At 40.6% G+C, this 19,945-nt stretch overlaps 1 protein-coding gene across 1 annotated transcript; it reads left to right on the top strand.

Annotated features, from left to right (window-relative positions):
- The first annotated feature begins 187 nt into the window (after positions 1–187).
- zbtb44 (zinc finger and BTB domain containing 44) lies at positions 188–14,012 on the top strand. Its single transcript, XM_071541426.1, has 6 exons — positions 188–447; positions 3,325–4,441; positions 5,395–5,479; positions 8,790–8,941; positions 10,271–10,571; positions 13,020–14,012. The coding sequence occupies exons 2-6, from the start codon at positions 3,370–3,372 to the stop codon at positions 13,417–13,419; spliced, it is 2,010 nt and encodes a 669-aa protein (XP_071397527.1). The 5' UTR covers positions 188–447; positions 3,325–3,369; the 3' UTR covers positions 13,420–14,012.
- The last annotated feature ends 5,933 nt before the right edge of the window (positions 14,013–19,945 follow it).

Raw genomic sequence — 19,945 nt, 5'->3', positions numbered from 1 at the left:
GGTCTACAGTGGATCATATAGACTGCATGTACAGAAATATAACCACATAAACTGTGTTAACTCATAAGCAGTGAATGAGTTGCTGTACATGTTGTGGGCTGATGTGTGACTTCCTGTTTCTTACAGTACAGTACAGTGAGCGATGCGCGTTGCATTGTGGGACACAAATAAAGCGCATATAGGACAACGGGGAGCACAAAGGAATGAAAACAGCAGCTTGAAAACTTTTATTACCACCTTGGTGTGATGATAATTCATAGGAGTGCTGAGTAAAATCTCGCTTTTCGCGGCTGGCGGGCTGACAAATGCCTCAGAAGCGCAGGGAATGTGAGTGAGTGGAGTGAAGCGGCAGTGAGCTCCGCTGTCTCTCCGACTATCACTGCTTTTTGTCAGCTGGGCTGTTTGCATCCCGAGGCCCGACCGTTATCACAGGCCTGATCCTAGAAGGTAAATTCCATCTGTACAGTCCGTTAAGATAAAGTTAATGCCGCTGTTTACATTTTAATCGGACCGCTTTGTTGGCCGAGCATTGATTGGGGCAAAGGAACAACTACTAGTGTTGTGTTGTGTCAGCTAGCGCTAGCTTGGTGGCTAATGATAGTTAGCAAACGAACGTTAGTAGCTGCGTCAAGTTAGCCAGGATTAGCGAGGGCAACACCGGAAGTTACGTGGTTTTGCCTTCAAAATACAACCAGAAATAGTCGGGGTGAGGGATAAACATTGGTGTATACAGGGTCTCTCCAGCGCCTATCAGTGTGATATTCTAGTTCAGAATGTTTAACTGGATTTGTTGCCCCTTGCATAATTACGAAATTAAAATGTCAATTCCATTGTTTAAAGTTAATTCTATTGTTTTAATTTTGTATAATTTCAGAAGCATTTAAGCAGCAAACAACATTGCATGGAAGGTTGTAAATATATATGCCGTGAAAAGGATTTGGTGAAAACAACTATTTTTATTTACTACAGATAACTCTTTAAATATATTCTTGGTTTTAAATTCTGTATTGTGAACTACTATCCAAATGACAAGTTCATCAATATGGATTTTGTTTTGAAAGCTATTACCGGAAGTCACGTTTGTTGTCTTCACGCTAGCTTGACACTGGTAACGTTGGTTTGCTAAACCATATTTTGTTGTTGCTGACATTTCTTTTGTTCGGCAGCTTGTTAGCTGGTTGTGTAGCCATTCATGCCTATATTTTCGATGCAGTCGTTGTGCTTTTTGTGTGCAATTTGACTGTCAGTGTGTCGGTGGCCCTCTGCAAGCTATTTCAGTTCAGACCAGAGCATGTTGTCACTTGCTGATACGTGATGTAAACAGACTGAAAGTACGAGGTTGTGGGCTACGCCCCCTCTGCCCCATCGACCACCATCATGAATATTATATTTTTGTGATGCACCTTGGTGGATGTGTACGCCTTTGTTGTTGTTGCTGTTGGTGACTCCTGCCCAAAAATTACATCATGATGAAACCACAAGTAAGAATAGTGAAAGCCAGAACTCAAGGGTGTTTATACAGTGAGGCCAGTAGGGAGGAAGTAAGTCTTTCAACAATGTATTATGTCAATGTGTCCAGTCCACATGACTTTTCTCTCTCTTTTTTTTTTTTATCATGCACAGGCTAATCCAACAAGACTCACAAGCCACTAGGCCACTAATCTGGAGGGAAATGATAAGAGTAACTACATTCTATTACGTGCTCATTCACAACAGTGTTTGACACTGTGTGTGAATTGCAGAAATACTGTAAGATAATAATTCTAAGTATGATAGAGATATGATTGTCATGTCTTTAAGACTTACTGTATGTGACAGGCTTTTGTTTATTTTTTAGAAAAATAATCTGTTTGTTTTTATGCAATGTGCATGTACAGTAAAGCACCTTCCTTTCTGTCAGTTAACAGATAGAACTTAATAGCAACTGCTATTCAAAATATGAAATAGACCAATTAAGCAGAGCATTTAGTTAAAAAAAACTCTCTTACAGGAGACATTTTAGCCCTAACAAAACACTATGGTAGAATCAAAGCTCCCCTCTATTAGCCCTATTTAGTGTGGCAGGTTAGGAACTCTCCTGTTGCACCTCCTCAGCCCAAGTCTATAATTCACATTGCCTTTACTGGGCCAACATAGCCCGAGAGTATTTTCCCTTGGTCTCTCTCTGTGTGAAGGGGAGCTAGCTCTCCCTGCGAGAGCCCCTTCACTTGAGCTTTTGTTTGATGGAAAATCTCATGCCTCAGAGAATCCACATGTCTCGCAGACAGCTGCTCAGCATCCTGTAGTGCACTGGCCTCCACATGGGTCTGGCTCGCATCGCTGCGCATCTGCTTTGATTGTTGTTACGTAACTTGGCATTTCGTCCTCCGTGCTGTCTACCCTGCTTTCACCCCCTCTTACCTTCCCTTCCCCTCCAAGAGCACCCTACTCTCTCTCTCTCTCTCTCTCTCTCTCTCTCTGTGTGTGTTTGTACCTATTCCCACTGCTTTTTCTTCTCTCCTTCCCCGTACACTCGCCTTTTCATTTCATCCTTTCCTTACCGTGTATCTTCTCCTGCCTTCATCCACTCCTTGAGAGAGATTGATTTTTTTGCAAAGTGATCTTTGACGTTTTGTTTTTCTCTCTAATTATTGATTACTAATGCAGTGGCCTAGCGAGAGTCCCCCATGACATCTGTTACTTCACACCTGATTCTGTAACTTCTATGTCTGGGTTTTGTTTAGTTAGGTATTCATTAGAATAAAGTAACACATCTACACTGGTCTAAACAAACGTTAATGATGTACGGTGCTAGAAACAAAAGAATAACAAAGCTTAACAAAAAGATTTTTGTTAACATGAATCCATTTTTTCTTTTCCTCTCAAAAATAGATAGAGTCACTTTGACTCCTAAGTAGAGCTGCAACAATTGATCGATTAGTTGTCAACTATTAAATTAATCGCCAACTATTTTGCTAAACGATTAATCGGTTTGAGTAATTTTTTAAGAAAAATAAGTCAAAATTCTCTGATTCCAGCTTCTTAAATGTAAATATTTTCTGGTTTCTTTCCTCCTCTATGACAGTAAACTGAATATCTTTGGGTTGTGGACAAAACAAGACATTTGAGGACGTCATCTTGGGCTTTGGGAAACACTGATCCACATTTTTCACCATTTCCTGACATTTTATAGACCAAACAACTAATCGATTAATCGAGAAAATAATCGACAGATTAATCGACAATGAAAATAATCGTTAGTTGCAGCCCTACTCCTAAGATATAATTTGACGCTTTCGTTAACAAAACAAAAGTGAAGCATTTCGTTTGCTTTTTTCTCCACAGGAGGACGTAATCCCCACTCCCCCAGGCCGAATCCCTGACTCTGACATGGGGGTCAAAACCTTCACCCACAGTTCGACGTCCCACAGCCAGGAGATGCTGGAGAAGCTCAACGCCCTGCGCAACGAGGGTCACTTATGCGACGTCACCATCCGGGTCCAGGACAAGCTCTTCCTGGCCCACAAGGTGGTCCTGGCCTGCTGCAGCGAATTCTTCCGCTCCAAACTGGTGGGCCGGCCAGAGGAGGAGGACAAGTTTGTGTTGGACCTTCACCACGTGACGGTTAGCGGCTTCACCCCTCTCTTGGAATACGCCTACACCTCCACCCTCTCCATCAGCACGGAGAACATCATCGACGTCCTGGCGGCCGCGAGTTACATGCAGATGTTCGCCGTGGCTAGCACGTGTTCGGAGTTCATGAAGTCCAGCATCCTGTGGGGTCCGGGCAACAACAACAACAACAACAACAACCTGACGGGAGACAAGCCGCACGAATCGGCCCCGGAGAGCGCCTCGTCAAACTGTGCCCTGACGCCGCTGGACGGCAGCCTGTCGCCCGTGTCGTCCGACTGCAGCGTGATGGAGAGAAACGTCCCTGTGTGCCGCGAGTCCAGGCGGAAACGCAAGAGCTTCGTGACGATGGCGTCGCCCGAGAGTCCGCTCAAATGCACCGCACAGATGGTCACCACGTCCCCGCAGATCCCCAACCCGTCCCCTTCGTTCTCGGACGGCGCGGCCCAGCCCGTGGAGTCCTCCCTGGCCTTCCCGTGGACGTTCCCCTTCGGCATCGACCGGAGGTTCCACTCGGACAAGCCCAAGCTCCCGGAGAGCCCCCGCTGCCTGGAGCAGGGCACCCCGGGGACCCCCGAGGCGGCGGTCGGCCGGCGGCTGAGCGACTTCCTGGCGTGCGAGAGCTCCAAGGCGGCGTCGGCGTCGCCCGTGCCGGCGGAGGAGGAGGACGTGCGGGTGAAGGTGGAGCGGCTCAGCGACGAGGAGGTGCAGGAGACGTCTTCGCAGCCGGTCAGCGCCTCGCAGAGCTCGCTGAGCGACCAGCAGACGGTGCCGGGGAGCGAGCAGGTCCAGGAGGAGCTGCTCATCAGTCCACAGTCCTCCTCCATAGGTGGGGCTTTCTAAGTCATCCTCCATACCTAACTGAACTGAACCACAGCTTTTTGGAATTACTCATTGCATGCGTGTTTCAGCTGGTGTCTCATAGCTGAATTGCTGACTCTGCAGACTAGGGTTACATGGTTATATTGGTTTGCCGATATATTAGGGCTGGGCGATAATTCAATATTATCGTTTATCGTCTTTCAGTGGAATCGTATCGTGATGATATGAAGATATTTTAATATCGTGACACACATTTCTGCTGTCTGAATTGATGATGACAAGCAAATTTTACTTAAAAACTCTCATAAAATGAGGTATGGTAGGAATATTATTTGAATATTTCTGTTTTGTTTGACATCACACCTAACATCACCATTCAGTTCAATGAGATGAACATTAATTTGATTATTTAACATGATTTTGCATACATGAACCATATTATGATATATATTGATATCGAGTAAAATCCTTATGATTATCGTTATATTGATTTCAACCATATCGCTCAGCCCTATGATATATTGGGCCAATATTGGCCTTTATTATTACAAATCAGATATCAGCTAGTCACTGTTGTCCACCGCCAATCTGTTGGAGGTTTCTCCCTGACCCAGTTTCTCCGGTAGTCCGTAAAACCTTCAGTCACATCACCCTGCCATAAAGAGCTGCTGACCCACCTATAAGATTTCTATTTGTATTGGCATCAATGGAAAGTTTTATTGTCCATGTCTACCCTGCCGTGAATAAAAGAAAAACGGAAAACACCTGTAATTTGGGGCTTTTATGGTAATAAAATGCAACCGCTGTCAGCAGCTTCAATCCAACAATATCGGATCTGCTTTCCCAAACCCATATCGGTCTAACCCTACTTCAGACAGACTGTGCTGTGTAGTCACAAAATCAAGAGACAGCTGTTATATGAGCGAAATGCTTTTTTTCCCCCCCCTTGCCTCTTACCAGGGTCGATGGATGAGGGAGTGTCTGAGGGTTTGCCATCGATGCAGAACACCTCTAATGCTGGAGGACATGCAGAAGATGACGAAAGGTATCATGATTTGTTAAGACTTGCAGTTGGGCAACAGAAGTAAAGGAAATGCAGTCATAAACTTCATCAGTGGGCGTCTGTGCCACACCTGTTTAGATCATAAATTGGTACCTTATGTTAAAATAGCAAAAGCATGATGAGCCATAGTATAATGCATGGCAGTTGGATAGATGCCTGAGGTTACAACGGACGTGCATAATGAATTTTATGTGAAAGGTTACTAGGCGCCTAACTGGAAATACATGAGTCAGTGTAAGTAGATATAGACTAATAAAACTCCAACCACCAGACAGACCTTAATCTGACTGATATCACTTTAATATTCCAAGGTTTCATTGAGGTTTCAATGGGAAATGCTCACAATGCCAACTGAACGACAGAGGTAGAACCTGTTTTTCTTAACATGACAACTGCCAGGTGAAGAAAAGCATGTTTTTAAGAGGCGCATCAAATTTTGAGAACCAATACGAGTATTAACTACTTTCTATAGCTGCTCTGAGCACTGGTCCAAGTACTATTCAATTTACAGTCATGAATGCCTAGTATTGTCCTATTGTAAAGCAATTGCAGGAAAAAGTGCATAAATTGCATCTATTTATTCATTTAATCAAATTATGCACTGATCATTGTATAACAATCCAGCAAAATAACAAATAAAAAACTGATGATAATAGAAAATGGGCATAACATAACAGAGAGGAGTAACTAATCAGCGAAATCACTTGGTGAAGAGTTTGGTTGGAATGAAAATAGGTTAACAGATAAAATGAGATAATACCTTATTCAGATAAAAACATCTTATTCAAAATAGGTTACTAGGTTAGAAATAGGTTAATAGGTTCGTTTTTGGGAGATTGTCCCATTGGTCAACTTGGTCAGCTGTATCTGTATGTAGCTGCAGCTGTATGTGATAAGAACATAAACACCAAAAATTCTCCACTGCTCAATGCTAACACTTCAGCATACACTATGTTGAGTGATAGTAGGTGACTAAGATTGTCTCAGAATTGAGAAACTGAGAACTTGTATCAGCTCTAAAGCTAAATGGTAAGTAAATTTAAAATGATATGCAGCTACGTCTGGCAGTTTTGTGTAAGAGATTGGGAAAATTTTACACCAAAATAACGTGCTGTTTTGAGCTACCGGGGACTAGTTTACCCGTTTCCATTGGAAGAGAAGGTGGTGGGTGATGGGAGACTGTGTACGGCTAAAATCACTGCGCCGCTGATGTATACGTGGCTGCTCACCTGAAATAGTCCCAAAAATAAACCTGTGGCATTTAGTCGGCATATCCACGGCTTCTTCTAAACAATTGGTGCTATGCCTGTGAACTTGACAATTTTTTTTCATTTTTCCTCCTACCAGACCAGTTTTACACTGCATCAAAAAGCACAGGGCTCCAGACTAACTTTTACAACTGGTGGTGCTGGTGCCACCAACTTTTTCAACTGGTGGCGCAATCACAAAATTTGGCATCACATATCTTGCTACAAACTGCAGTGACCTATATGTGTAGATTTGTTATTACAAAGTTCATAAAAAAGCATGGAAAGCAGAAATAAGGTGCAACATTTTCTTTAATAATAAAGTATACTTTTTCTCTCAGACATTAAGTGCATAACCAGTCAATGTGCAAACAGTATACAGCATTTTCCTGAGAGGCCTCCCCTTAAAAGAAATCCCCCTGAGCACCTCATTAGAGCTGGGTATCAGTAGGATTTTACCGATTCCGGTGCCATTTTCTATTAATTATGATAATAATAATGATAATAATTCTATTCTTCTGATCTTTATCGATTCCCTTATCTATTCCTAGTGTAGGCTATACATTTTCAGGGGTAGAACAATACATACAGCTTTGGTGGAGTTAACTTTTTTTCTTTTCTTTTTTTTTTGTCAACTATTTTTATTGGTGAAAGCGAGACAAGTACAACATAGTCAATGGTCTATTACATATCACCATATTTTACTTTTACTGTAACTATAACATCACAACTCAAAAAGTTGTAAAAGAAAAAACAAATAAACAAACCAAAACCAAACAGCAACATAAGAGAGAAAAGGAAAAAATAAATACATTTAAAAAAAAAAAAGGAGAAGCGAGGATAGGGAGACTCGCCAGGGAATTAAACAGTGTTATTTAGTGGAGTAAATGGAATAGACTGACAGGTTATAAAGGTACCAGCATACTTAATAGATCAAGTTAGGAAGGACAGATTATACATGTAGTAAACAGGCCATAGATTTGATTCTTCTTCACTTTTTTTCATTACTCCAGACAGACTTGGCTGTGTAGAGTGACTCCTCTCTCAGAATTACTTTTCACAACAGCTAAGGCACATATGCCTTCGAGAACGAAATACAACAGCAAGTGAAAAAATGCAAGGAATCGGAGGTCAACATCACAGAACAAAAACAAAATACTTGCCTGTTCTTTATTCGTCTGTTCAAGCGCGCTCTACCCGTAATAGCAATATTTCCAACAGCATTTGAAGGCAGCATCTGCTTGCCACAAGTGCGGCTAGCAAACTTGCTGTGTGTTATATATGGACTCACAAACTTCACCGGTGTTTCAACCCTGGATTTGACTGACAAGAGGGTGAGTCCGTACCTGATGCGTACAGATCCTCTCCTCTGTTCTCCTCTTAGCACTTCACCACAACACTGTTGAAAATCGCGTTTGTCACTTGGTCTGAGCGAGTCTGGGTTACTATAGTAACAGGAGACGAGACTGCAAAATCTGCCAAGAAAAATTATCGTAAAATGCGACCAAATGGTCACAGTCTGGAGCCCTGAGCGCATGTCGTTACAGTATTGATATCAGGACAGGTCAACTTTCAAATCCAAATATGAGCTGGATCTGCACCGATCCCGATACTTTAGATACTATCACTGTCTATATTCTTTAAAGCAGTGGTTCTCAACGTGGGGTCCGGGACCATCAGGGGTCCTTGAGGGGGTTCCAGGGGGTCCCCAGCAAATTGATGACTTGTTAAACTTCAGCATTATTTCATTTACAAGAAGTTAGAGAATGTAGAAGAATGACTATTTTGATCATAGTTTCTCTGTTATCTCTCTACCTACAATACAGATAGTCATGGAATTCCGGACAAAATCATATCTAACAGTAAAAATATTCTCAAATTTGGGTTTGAGAGACAAGATCTCGTCAAATGGGGGTCCGTGTCCCTAATGTGAACTAAATTAGGGGGCCCTTGATATGAAAAAGGTTGAGAGTCGCTGCTTTAAAGGTTGAATGTTCATCTTGCTAAAGTACAATCCTCACTTTCTCCTCTCTTTGTGTTTCCAGGCTGGAGGGCATCCAGTACCCATACCACCTCTATATCAGCCCCTCGGCCCGGCCAGGCACCAACGGCCCCGACAGGCCCTTTCAGTGTCCGACCTGCGGCGTTCGATTCACACGCATTCAGAACCTGAAGCAGCACATGCTTATACACTCCGGTAGGTGCACTGGGGAAAAACACCGCCGACTTCAAAAAGGAATCTGTCTTTGATTATTGATTTTAGGAAACCTTCGTGTGTTACGTCATTTTGTCTCAGTCAAGGCAATCCAGAAACACCATATACTGTAAAACATATTAGTGACGCAGTTGCACTTGATTTTAGCTCCCGGGACAATTTTTAAAACACGCCTTTTGTGAGGTGTTTTGGAACATTCTGTCCCCGCTCAGTTTTAGATCAAGGAGAAATCTTTACAAACCACTGGCTGATTCTTATCATATTCCGACACTGTTGGCTTTGAACCGTGTGTTTGCAATGTTTAGTTACATCAGAGGTTTAGTAAGTGACATGCAGTCACAAGACGAGTGTGTTTTGAGTAAGGGCATGACTCACTATCGCTTGCTCTCTTGCTCTTACTATCAAATATCGCGATTGCTGTCACTGTTACTCTTTCCACCTTTACATAAAACCAACAAGTTCAGAGCCGTGCTCTGGGGGTTGTCGATAGTCATTCTAGGAAACTGAAGTAGAAGTAGACGAGGCAGGTTGAGGGAAAGTGGGTTCGCCAAAAAAGTAAATTACAACACTTCATCACAAAATACCTCCTGGAATGCCTTGAACATCACAGACTGATTATATCTTACAGTGTAAGAGTATCCGTGGGTGGATTTTTCCTTTTTAAGTAGAGGTGAAAACACTGGTGTAAAAATTTGTAAAAAGTATTTCTTTCAGTGAGTGAAAGTTACTGAGCTACTGTTCTCACAAAAGAGAACATTGCCACTTCTATACTCTGCAATGCAGGAAAGAGGAGAGGACAGAGTTCAAACTAAGTTCTTTTTAATTTAAATAAAATGCCAAAATAAAGTGCTTGAACAAGTATTAATCAACATGATTCATTCAGTACAATTACATTTAGTTTGTACTCCAGATGCAGATTTAAAATATAGCAAAGCGCAATACTTAAGTCAAAACATACTTAGTGAAAGTAAAATTGCTAACATTAAGAAATAAAAAAAAAAAGTATAAATACACGAAAGGGCCTAGAGTAGTATATTTGCGTTCCCTCCTACTGTACTGGGCTACTGCACTTTTCTACACCTTGTATATAGCTTTGTGATGAATGGAATAAATGAGCCTTTAATGTCTACCGTCAGGGCATTCCAGGGAACATTGATTTGGAAAACAGTCAAGGCTGTGTCTTTCGGGAAAAACACAGTCATCAAGCCACGCACACACACACACACACGCACGCACTTGCACAGACACTAACACACGGGTGATGGTAAATGTACAAATCAGCTAAGCATGGGTTTTCTCTGCCTTCCCCAGGCATTAAGCCTTTCCAGTGTGACCGCTGTGGGAAAAAGTTCACACGGGCCTACTCCCTAAAGATGCATCGGCTGAAGCACGAAGGTAAACGCTGTTTCCGGTGCCAGATTTGTAGCGCCACATTCACGTCCTTCGGTGAATATAAGCACCACATGAGGGTCTCCCGACACATAATCCGCAAGCCGCGGATTTACGAGTGCAAAACGTGCGGCGCCATGTTCACCAACTCTGGCAATTTAATTGTACACCTGAGGAGTCTGAACCATGAGGCATCCGAACTAGCAAACTACTTCCAGAGCAGGTGAGGAGTCCGGGGGCGTTGACCCCCATCATTTACTCAGGTCTCACCTGGATCAGAAAATACCCCTTCAATTATACCTCTTAATACCTGAGGTTCATTTGATTGCTCTCCCTTCATGACTTTGGTTGTGCAGTTTGGTTTTGAGATGATTGCAGTTGCTTCGAATTCAATTCAAGATCAAGTGCACCTGACGTATTTGACTGTATTTGTTGGGGTGTTTTAATCCAGGTTTGACTCGTTTAATCTCCATTGTAAAAAAGGAGATGGAAAATACTTCCAATCCGTTTTGGCCCTGGTCATGGACAAATTCCATGAGGTGTGAGGATGAAGTGGTTTGTCAAGTATACTTCTTCCTAAATTAATTGACCAACCACCAAAATTTGAACTCAACTGTACAGTGCATCTGCTTATGTTTACACTCAGTTTAAGTGAGTATATGGTTTAAAACCACTCACTTTACAGTCCTATTATTACAGACCCGTACAGAACAGTTGCACTTTGAAAACAGAACTATAGCTGTGTTATAACTTTGTTTATCATCCTGTACCTGCAAACCACAACTGTAATCATTTTGTCATCTTTATTTGACCTGTTTCTATATGACTGCATTTTTATTAATCCAATAGAGTGGGTTGTTTTTATCAGTAACCCAGCCCAGTGAAAGTCAGAACACAGTGTAAGTCTTTTATAAAGCAGAAGTGTGCTTTTATTTCCCAGACTTTTCCACTTCTTAATCAACTCAAGCCCTCACAGGTCGGCGAGGCTCAAACGGGCCATTGACTCCTCCAGAGTTTTATAGTAGAAGGTCTATGCCTGAGATCACAACACTGTGGAAAATTCTCTGGCATTCCAGTCAGACTCTTATCCCCCATCCTCAGACTTCACATAAAAAGATATGTTAACTGTATTGTATTTTTTTTCTAAGTTGCTGATTTCCAGACCGGTTTGTCAGATTGAGCTGTAGTCCTTGCCACAGAAGAACATTTATTTATAACCTCCACCATTTATCCTGGATAGCAAGCTCTGTGGCCCACTGTGTGATAGTCAGTAGATATAAAGCTACAAGGGTAGGGACTCTGATAAATCTGCCCTCTCTGGTGTTTTTACAAGTGTTTTGCAACCTAGGTTATACTGTGTACTTTAAAGGGGCTCTATTGTAGGAATTCAATTTACTTGTATAGATCAAGCATGTGTAAAGTAATGTGTAGCTTTTGTTAGAGCAGTTGGATCAAAAGTTAATTGCATTTTCAAAAATACATCCATTTTCAGAGTTAAAGATTAGCTCACAAGTCGACTTAGATTTGACGAGTAGCACCCCTCTCTATATAGCTGCTTAAATTCTTCTAATTAGATGTATTCGTAGCATTTGTATTGCACATCATCTGGCTAGCCTCCACTAAGCATGTTTGCAGCTTCTAAAGGAAGAATCCACCCTAAAACACTTTAACACTGTTAAAAAACAGCTTTTATGCACCAACAGAGCAGAATGCAGTGCCACCACGCAACATGTTGTGTTTTTCAGTAATCAACAATCATCAACACGTATAACCCACAGCTGACTGATCACCCTTTCAAGCTAATTATATGACCATATGCCCACTTTTGATTCCCCCTCTTCTCCGGGGGTGGTGGAAAGGCATTCTGGGAAACATCGAAAATCACTAACCGAAGTAGGAGAAGACGAGGCAGGTTGAGGGAAAGAAAAATTTAAATTTACAACACTTCAACACAAAACTAGAAGATGCTCGGAGAACGCAAACCTCCGCCAACGCTGAACAATTCTCCAACTTGCTGTTAACACCCAAAGGCATCAGTCCTATCACTTACATTTTAAGTTCAATTGATTGCTTGACCCTGCAAGCATTTCAAGGATTTGGATTAGTTTCATAGTTGGGGCTAAAAAATTATAATTGTCTATCCCAGATCCAGATGACCACCAAAATGGAATCAGTTGTTCCTTGGTCCAAGGCCTAACTGTCCACCAAATCCGATCATAAGTTTTTGAGCTATCCTGCTGACAGACATACAGACAAACAAACTAACGGGCGAAAACATAACCTCTTTGGTGGAGGTAATAACTCCTGGAATGCACTGAACATCACAAATTGATGACATCTAACAGTGATAAGAGTATCAAAGGGTGGATTTGTTTCTTTAAATCAAGGGAGATTGTACTGTCAACCAGTCAGGGATCCAGTATTGTGAATGCTCTCTATGTGTGACAACATATTCTTGAAATTCATTCAGGACATACCCTATTATTTAATCTACATTTACTCAAAAAACCTCATGAAGGAATTGTTCTTATCCTGAGGCAATGTACAGTAGATTTGAAAACAAATCTGTGGAATAATGTGCCACCTTTCAGACATGACATGGGCAATTTTAAATTTTAAATTCGTGTTATGTTAATCTAAGAAGCTCAACTGACTCTCTCCGTCCTTGCAGTGATTTCCTCGTGCCCGACTACCTGAGCCAGGTGCAGGAGGAGGAGGAGGCGCTGGGAGTCCAGTACGAGCTGGAGGAGCCCCACCACCACCCCGTCTACCCCGGTAGCACCTCCACCTCCGCCACCACTGCCGCCTCCTCCTCCTCCTCGGTCCAGATGCCCGTCATCTCCCAGGTCTCCTCCTCTACCCAGAATTGCGAGAGCTCCTCCGGCTTCCTGTCGCCCGAGCCCCTGGACCCCCTGGAAGCCCCGACCTCCCTCAAGATGGACGCGGACGGGACGGCGGCCATGACGGAGGAGACCAAGATGGACAACGGCGGAGGTTCCCCGGGGGTGTTTGAAGAAGAGCAGCAGCAGCATGCCCAGGCCAAGGAGCTGGCTTCCATTACCATAGAGTGATTAAAGTCCTCTACTTCCCTTCATGTCTTATGCTGCATTCAGGTCACGTGGGAATACCCGGCGAAACGACTTGACCGCCAAAAGCAACGACTTGGAAACGTTCACAAGTTTGAAACCTGTTTGAAGCCGTCTAGATGCCATGATTGAAGTTTTTACTGTAGCTTTTAGTTGCTCCTGATCCGCTTCTTTACACTTTACACAAATGCACTTAGCGAGTGATACGTTTGAGTTCATGTTTTAGAGTAAACCAACATCGCAAAGTCGACCGCAAACGAAAAAATCCAGCCAAGTAGTTGGGCCCCCCGCCACGGCCATTTTAAGAGTTGTGATCGCAAAATGACACATGAGATGAAAGGCGTTCATTTTGTTGGTTTTATTAGAAATGATAACGTCATTTCCTACACTTGACTCCAGGTATTTCCTTGTTGGTGATGTCAGAAAGGAAGTCTGAGAAATTGGGGTCCAATTGGTGTCCACTGCGAAGTTTCGAAGTAATATTTACCTCCTGAAAGCTGAAATGAACAGTATTTTCTAGTAGGGCTGAACAGTTAATCGAAATTTTATCGAAATCGCAATATGGCCTACTGCAATTTTCAAATCGCAGGAGGCGCAATATTTGTTAAAGGTGAAATGTGTCAAAATACGATTTGAAATGAAATATTATGGTGCTGCAGAGATGTCCTGGCCTACACATCATATTCTACAGACTTCAGAAAACATCTTTGTTTGGTACAGATCCCCGCAAAAATCACACCATAATCATTTTAATACGTTTTTCAATGAAAATGAGAACAATGATGTAAAAATGATCATTCCCTCTAATATCGCAAATCATATCGCAATTGCAATATCAGTCAAAATAATCGCAATAAGATATTTTTTCAAAATCGTTCAGCCCTATGTTCTAGTAGTATTTACCACCTGAAAGCTGAGGTGAATGGTAGGTAGGGAGCTCGTCTAGCATCTCTTCCCACATGACATGAATGCAGCGTGAGCTACAGATATTTCTCTCTTAGCCAATTTGAAGTCTGTTAAGTCCAAGCCTTGCCCTACTTTTGGAAAGTGCCTGAGAGTCCCCATTTTAACAAGTACTATGTAGAGGAAGAAGAGGTCTTGACTTTGCCAACGGTGACAAATCAAGTCTTTGCAAAAGAAAAAAAAACTTTATTTCATTGATAGTGATAATGCTAGTTTGTATGGGCAGAGACTGTGTTATTCCTTCAGTGCCGTCGCTATAGGCAAACTGTTAATGTCAATATTATCTATATTGCAAGAGCTTGTACTGTAGTTTTAATATTTGAATGCTATGTATGTTGGGTGTTGTGAAGTATGATATGTCAGGTGTGTGTATGTGTATATCTTTTATCAATATGAACACAGTACATTTTTAAAACATTTTTTAAAGTTTTCAAAACTTGAAATTATATTGACAGAGTATTCCCTTAAGATGTTTGCGCAGTATGTGATTTTTCTGACTTCTTACATCAAAATTTTTTTTTTTTTTTCTTTGGTTGCTCATCGCTGCTGTCAAATCAAAACCTTGTATCTCCAAAAAGTAAACTCTTTGGGAATTTAGAAAAACAGCCTTTTCTGATTAGCATCATGCATTTTTTTTTTTTTTGAAGTTCAGTCATTGATTTCATGAGTCCAACCAACTAATCTAGGACAACATAAGTCTAAAATGCAAGTAAAAAAAAAAAAAAAAAAAAAGTTGAAATTGGAGTTACAAGGTTTTCCCACAACTGCAGTGGTATATTCCCAAATGGGCTGTAAGGTATGGTGATGTAGCATTTCAGCTCACATGTGAAGTTAGGCCTATTTGTCAAAAGGCCAGTTTTTTTTTTTTTAGTTTTTTTTTTTAAAGTCAGTTTGTGTCATGTAAAACTTTGATAACACACCCAGATTTCAAATTTGGGCTTGATCCAGATTTATCAAGAGGGGCACTGCTGAGGTTCTAGGATACTGCATGACTATTGAAGTGATGTTTCACGTAGGTACAACATCTTTTAAAAGATTTACCTTAATGTGACTATTTCGCCCAAAAGTGTGCATTACCCACCAGTGTTCTGGCTTTTATTTCTGACTCTCTTCATCTAGACAAAATCTAGAAAAAAAGGCAAAAATTGCTTTGTGAAAATTCATTGATTCCAACTGAGTTAAACTTTCAGTCTGCTAGTAGGGAAAGAGAAGCAAAGACATTTACTACAGATATCTGTGATGGCCGTTATTGGGTCAGAACATATAATGAGGCTGTTGGGTGTTAGGTGATATGTCGCTTTAAAAGCAGAGGTGCGTGTGTGTGAATGCAAATACTGTGAGTTGAATCATTATAATAATGAATTAAAGATTTATGTTAAACAACCAGCATTTTCCTCACCTTAAACCAATCAAGCAATTTGGCAGTAGGTTTCTCTTTGATGTGGCTCATGTCATTTTGTGTTTTTTTTTTTTTCTCTGCTGACTTTCGGTCAAAACCTCAGACTCCTGTTAGCTTTGTTGTGCCAACCTAGTTGTCATTCTGTACTTGGACGTTGTTGTGCCTGTAATGATACCCGCGGTAATAACCCATGGGTTGAATGCTACTGACTGTGACTGGTTATCTTGTTCAGTGAAATCTTCATCATTTTCATTTAATCTCAGTTGCCCCCTGAAAACAGTACAAACAGCAAACATTTAGGATGATCACAGTAAGACAGAAGACCTTAAATACAGGGTTGAAGATGATTGTAAATTCAAAGATTAATATTGCTGTGATGGAAGCATTAATAATACGTCGCGCTGATGATCGTAACATAGAAATTCACTGAGATTTGTCTTAATGAGAGCGTATGTCACTCTGTGCCATCCTATCAGTCACTCTTTTCAAAGTTGTGCCATTTTGCCCTCTTACCTGGGTACAAATCAAGCTTTTTCTTATTGGACCAAATGTTCTCTATCTCATTGGGGATTTGCCATGGCAATCAGTAATTGCACATAATAAAAGAAAGAGATAATCATTCTATGTGGTCCATGCTATTTAGCAAAGGGGTTGTGCTTTTTTTTTTGCCCCTTAAAACACTGTATGATGTTGTGCATTTAAGAGGCTAGCCTTACTAAACGGACCTACTTAACTCGAGTTGCACAATGTCAAAATTTTAAAAGACGTTTTCTATTCTCCATTGTATGTTATGCTTTTCATCCGTTCTGTTCGGTGTGTGTCTGTCTTCAAACGAGTTTTTTATAATGAAATGCTGCTGTTTGTTGAAACGCAAAAGTGCCCAAAATATTTTTGTGAACCAATGGTGTGCAATAAATGGACAGGTGTTGTTATAAAGGTTCTAAGTCGATATTTTGTCTTCGGAACAGTGAAATATAAAAAGAATGTATAATTTTTGTTTTATTCAAACACGACTGAAGCTGAAGAAAAAGAGGCAAGGACCCCATTTGATCTGTGAAATAAGGAACAACGCTTTGATATCAAACGACTGGTTCTATTCAGCTCCTTTCTGTTTGTTTCCAAAGTTGCATGTTCATATCGTTCTGTGAATTGGAGAGCATGTTCTGCTTGGTGTCTTCAGTTGGCGATGCGTTCTGTCAAGGCCTTATTTGTCAATGCCTTTTTATCCAACTTAGTTTTTTTGTTTTTGTTTTTTTTTCTGTTGTTCAGCATGCCTTTTTGTTTTTGTTTTTTTTCTTCTTTTCCGTACGTAGTCTCTTTTTATGTGCAATGTTTTAAAAAAAAATATCTTGATTATATACAGTACATGCCTTTTCAATGTACACTCGATGTTGTATACGTTTTTTCCGGTTCATATGGTTTATTTAAAAGTAGAAGAAAAGAAAAAAAAGAAAAAACACGGTAGCTCTTCATAACATATTATACATATATATTTTTGGTGACTTTTGTATTATGGTTGCTGTTTCATGGGTATGCCATCTTTGGATATTGTTAAATGTGAATAGAACAGCTTAGTTTGGGAGTGTGGGGGCCTTGGTAGTCTTCACTTTGTGACTGTCTGCAATGTGTATACAGTATATACACACATACTATGTTGCATATTCTTTATACTGTAGGCTACTTGATTACAACCTGCTTTGAGACAGATGTTGTATTTTGTGTCTTTGATACTGTATTTAAACTGTAGTTTTGAGAAACTGTACAAAACATCCCGGATAGTAATGCAACCTGCACATTGTATATGGCGAACAGACGTTTGTGGTGTTGAGTGTTTAACTGGATCAAATTCCACAGTTGGCTGTTAAAAACTGACAAGACCACTCTGTACTATAGAGTTTATGGTTGTTCTGACTCTTGGGTAGTGTTCTGATTTTGCAGTCCCGTTGTTATTAAAAAAAAAAAGAGTTGTTTTTGTAAAAGTATAAAGTGTAAATAAAAACTTAGATTAAGCCAATCAGGTTGTGTTTTGAGGTTTTTATTTTATGGCTGCAATATATGATATTTGGTCATGCAGTGATTTTACTAGCACACGTTTTCTTTCAGGTGTAATTCATTCATTGGTAACACTTTACAATAAGGGTCACTAAGTAATTATTAACTAACAGTTAACTAATGTGTCTGGTAATCATATAATGGTGTTCATGTTAACTAAGGTATTTTATACATTATTTAACAGTCATCTTTATAAACTATTCAATAATGTATAAATTAATACCTTAGTTAACATGAACACCATTAGTAAACTACACATTAGTTAACTGTTAATTAAGGGTTAGTTAATGCTTATTAAGCATTAACTAACCCTTATTAAGCATTAACTAACCCTTAACTTAGTGACCCTTATTGTAAAGTGTTACCCATTCATTTACTAATATACCATACCATTGCAAAGCTGCGATTGTGTATCAACTCTAAACAAAGATTTACAGAAAAATCACAATTTACAGCACTGGAATCGCTCAAAAATGAAATAAAAATGATATGTTTGTACTGGTTTCCATTGTAAAAAGAAAAATGCTAAACAGAAGTAGTTCTTAATCAGAGCTGGACTACTTCTGGTGCTATTGAAATCTTTTTATAAGTTGCTATATAGAGCTATCTTCATATAGGGCTACATGCAATCTCAGAACCTCATTCCGTCCAACTGAAAAACATTCAACTACTATATTAGAAAGTACAACAGTTTGTCTTTCATTGGCAATACTTTACAGACTAAAAATAAACAACACAATGATACAATATAGTAGATACATATAATTTGCAGTACTTGGTGCCATGTGTGCATACGTGCATGTTGTTATACATCAACTGGGCCTCCTAACCAACTGTAGTGAGGTGGTGGTGAGGTGGTGGTGAGTGACTTCAAGCTGCACGAGGCAACTTCGCACGTTGGCGGCTCTAGATCAAGGCAAGGAGAGCCAGCTGTTTGAATTTTGTAGAATTTAATACCCAGAAATCCTGTAAACTGATGTCAGTAAACTGCACACAGCACGCTCATGTTGACCAATCCGGCTGGTCTGAGATGCTTCATACCAAAGATACCAAAGAGAAAAGAGAGTTAAAGATCTAATGTTGGTGAGTCCAGCTTTCTCTGGATGGAGACTGCTGTTTAGGAGACAGTTTGGATTTAATCCTTAAAGTGATAATCCACAAGATTCTAGTTTTTCTTAAAGAGTAACTAAATCCCATATCCAAATCTGTGCAAAGCCCGACATCTAATGGTAAAAAGAACGCTACTGAAATTACCATCTGCTATTGGCTAATCTTTGGTGCCAGGTGATGTCACCTTCCATAGAGTACAACAGGTGGTGACATCACCTGGCGCCAAAGATCAGCCAATAGCAGAACTGGCTATAGGTTGAAGCACTATTGTATGGTATCAATTGGCGTAGAGTAGCTAAACAGATGTATATTTATATAAAAACGGTGTGGATTTGTATTATCAGAATTTAATTTGGTCAAGTAGGGTGAATCTACAGTTTGGGGTGCGTTCTTCTCCGCTGCAGCCATACTTTGTGTTGAACTTTAGCATAACGGATGGATTTTTACGTAAAAAATCTCGCATAGTGCAGCTTTAATTCTCCATATTACCAATGCCACTGCTGTTGTTTTCATCCTTCTTCCTACAGCGGGGCGTTGGAGAAGAGCTGGGAATTTATTGACGCTGCCATAACAGTCTTCTGCAATAACTTACAGTCCTGGACCCATCGCCCCAAACAGTTCGAAATATATCATTTCATAAAGCACCATTTAGCCCACAAAGAACTATGAAGGAATCTCTTTAGTAGTTGAAAAAGCATAATTAAAATGCCAAGCCCTTGTATAAATCTGGGTTTCGTAATCATCTTATTTATATTCCTGGAAAGCTCTGGTGAAGAGGGCAGAGAGCTCGGTGGATGATTCTTTGTTTATGTGTTGATGGTAGGTAAGCTGGAGTTAATCTATTCCATTTCACCGAGCCAGAATGTTGTTGATTTTGGCCTCTCGTAGAATCTAGACCCATCAGAGAGAATTCATTCCTCTACCCCCGGGCCTCGGGTTTTTCAGGAATGAAGCCATTTGCTCAAGATTTAGTGAACACATGGTCGG

This window comes from Centroberyx affinis, unplaced genomic scaffold, assembly GCF_046629955.1.
Source record: "Centroberyx affinis isolate AG114_WGS23_722 - 3 ecotype Tasmania unplaced genomic scaffold, CSIRO-AGI_Caff_v1 ptg003870l_1, whole genome shotgun sequence".
In the NCBI taxonomy this organism is placed as follows: domain Eukaryota; kingdom Metazoa; phylum Chordata; class Actinopteri; order Beryciformes; family Berycidae; genus Centroberyx; species Centroberyx affinis.
The sequence above is the reverse complement of the archived record's forward strand: the minus strand, read 5'-3'. Positions and strand labels throughout refer to the sequence as shown.

Bases quoted from the DNA above. Each gene is read 5' to 3' on its own strand.
- zbtb44 (XM_071541426.1), top strand. From the start codon at position 3,370: ATGGGGGTCAAAACCTTCACCCACAGTTCGACGTCCCACAGCCAGGAG. The intron at 4,442-5,394 runs GTGGGGCTTTCT...GCCTCTTACCAG, and splicing joins TCCACAGTCCTCCTCCATAG to GGTCGATGGATGAGGGAGTG. The intron at 10,572-13,019 runs GTGAGGAGTCCG...CCGTCCTTGCAG, and splicing joins GCAAACTACTTCCAGAGCAG to TGATTTCCTCGTGCCCGACT.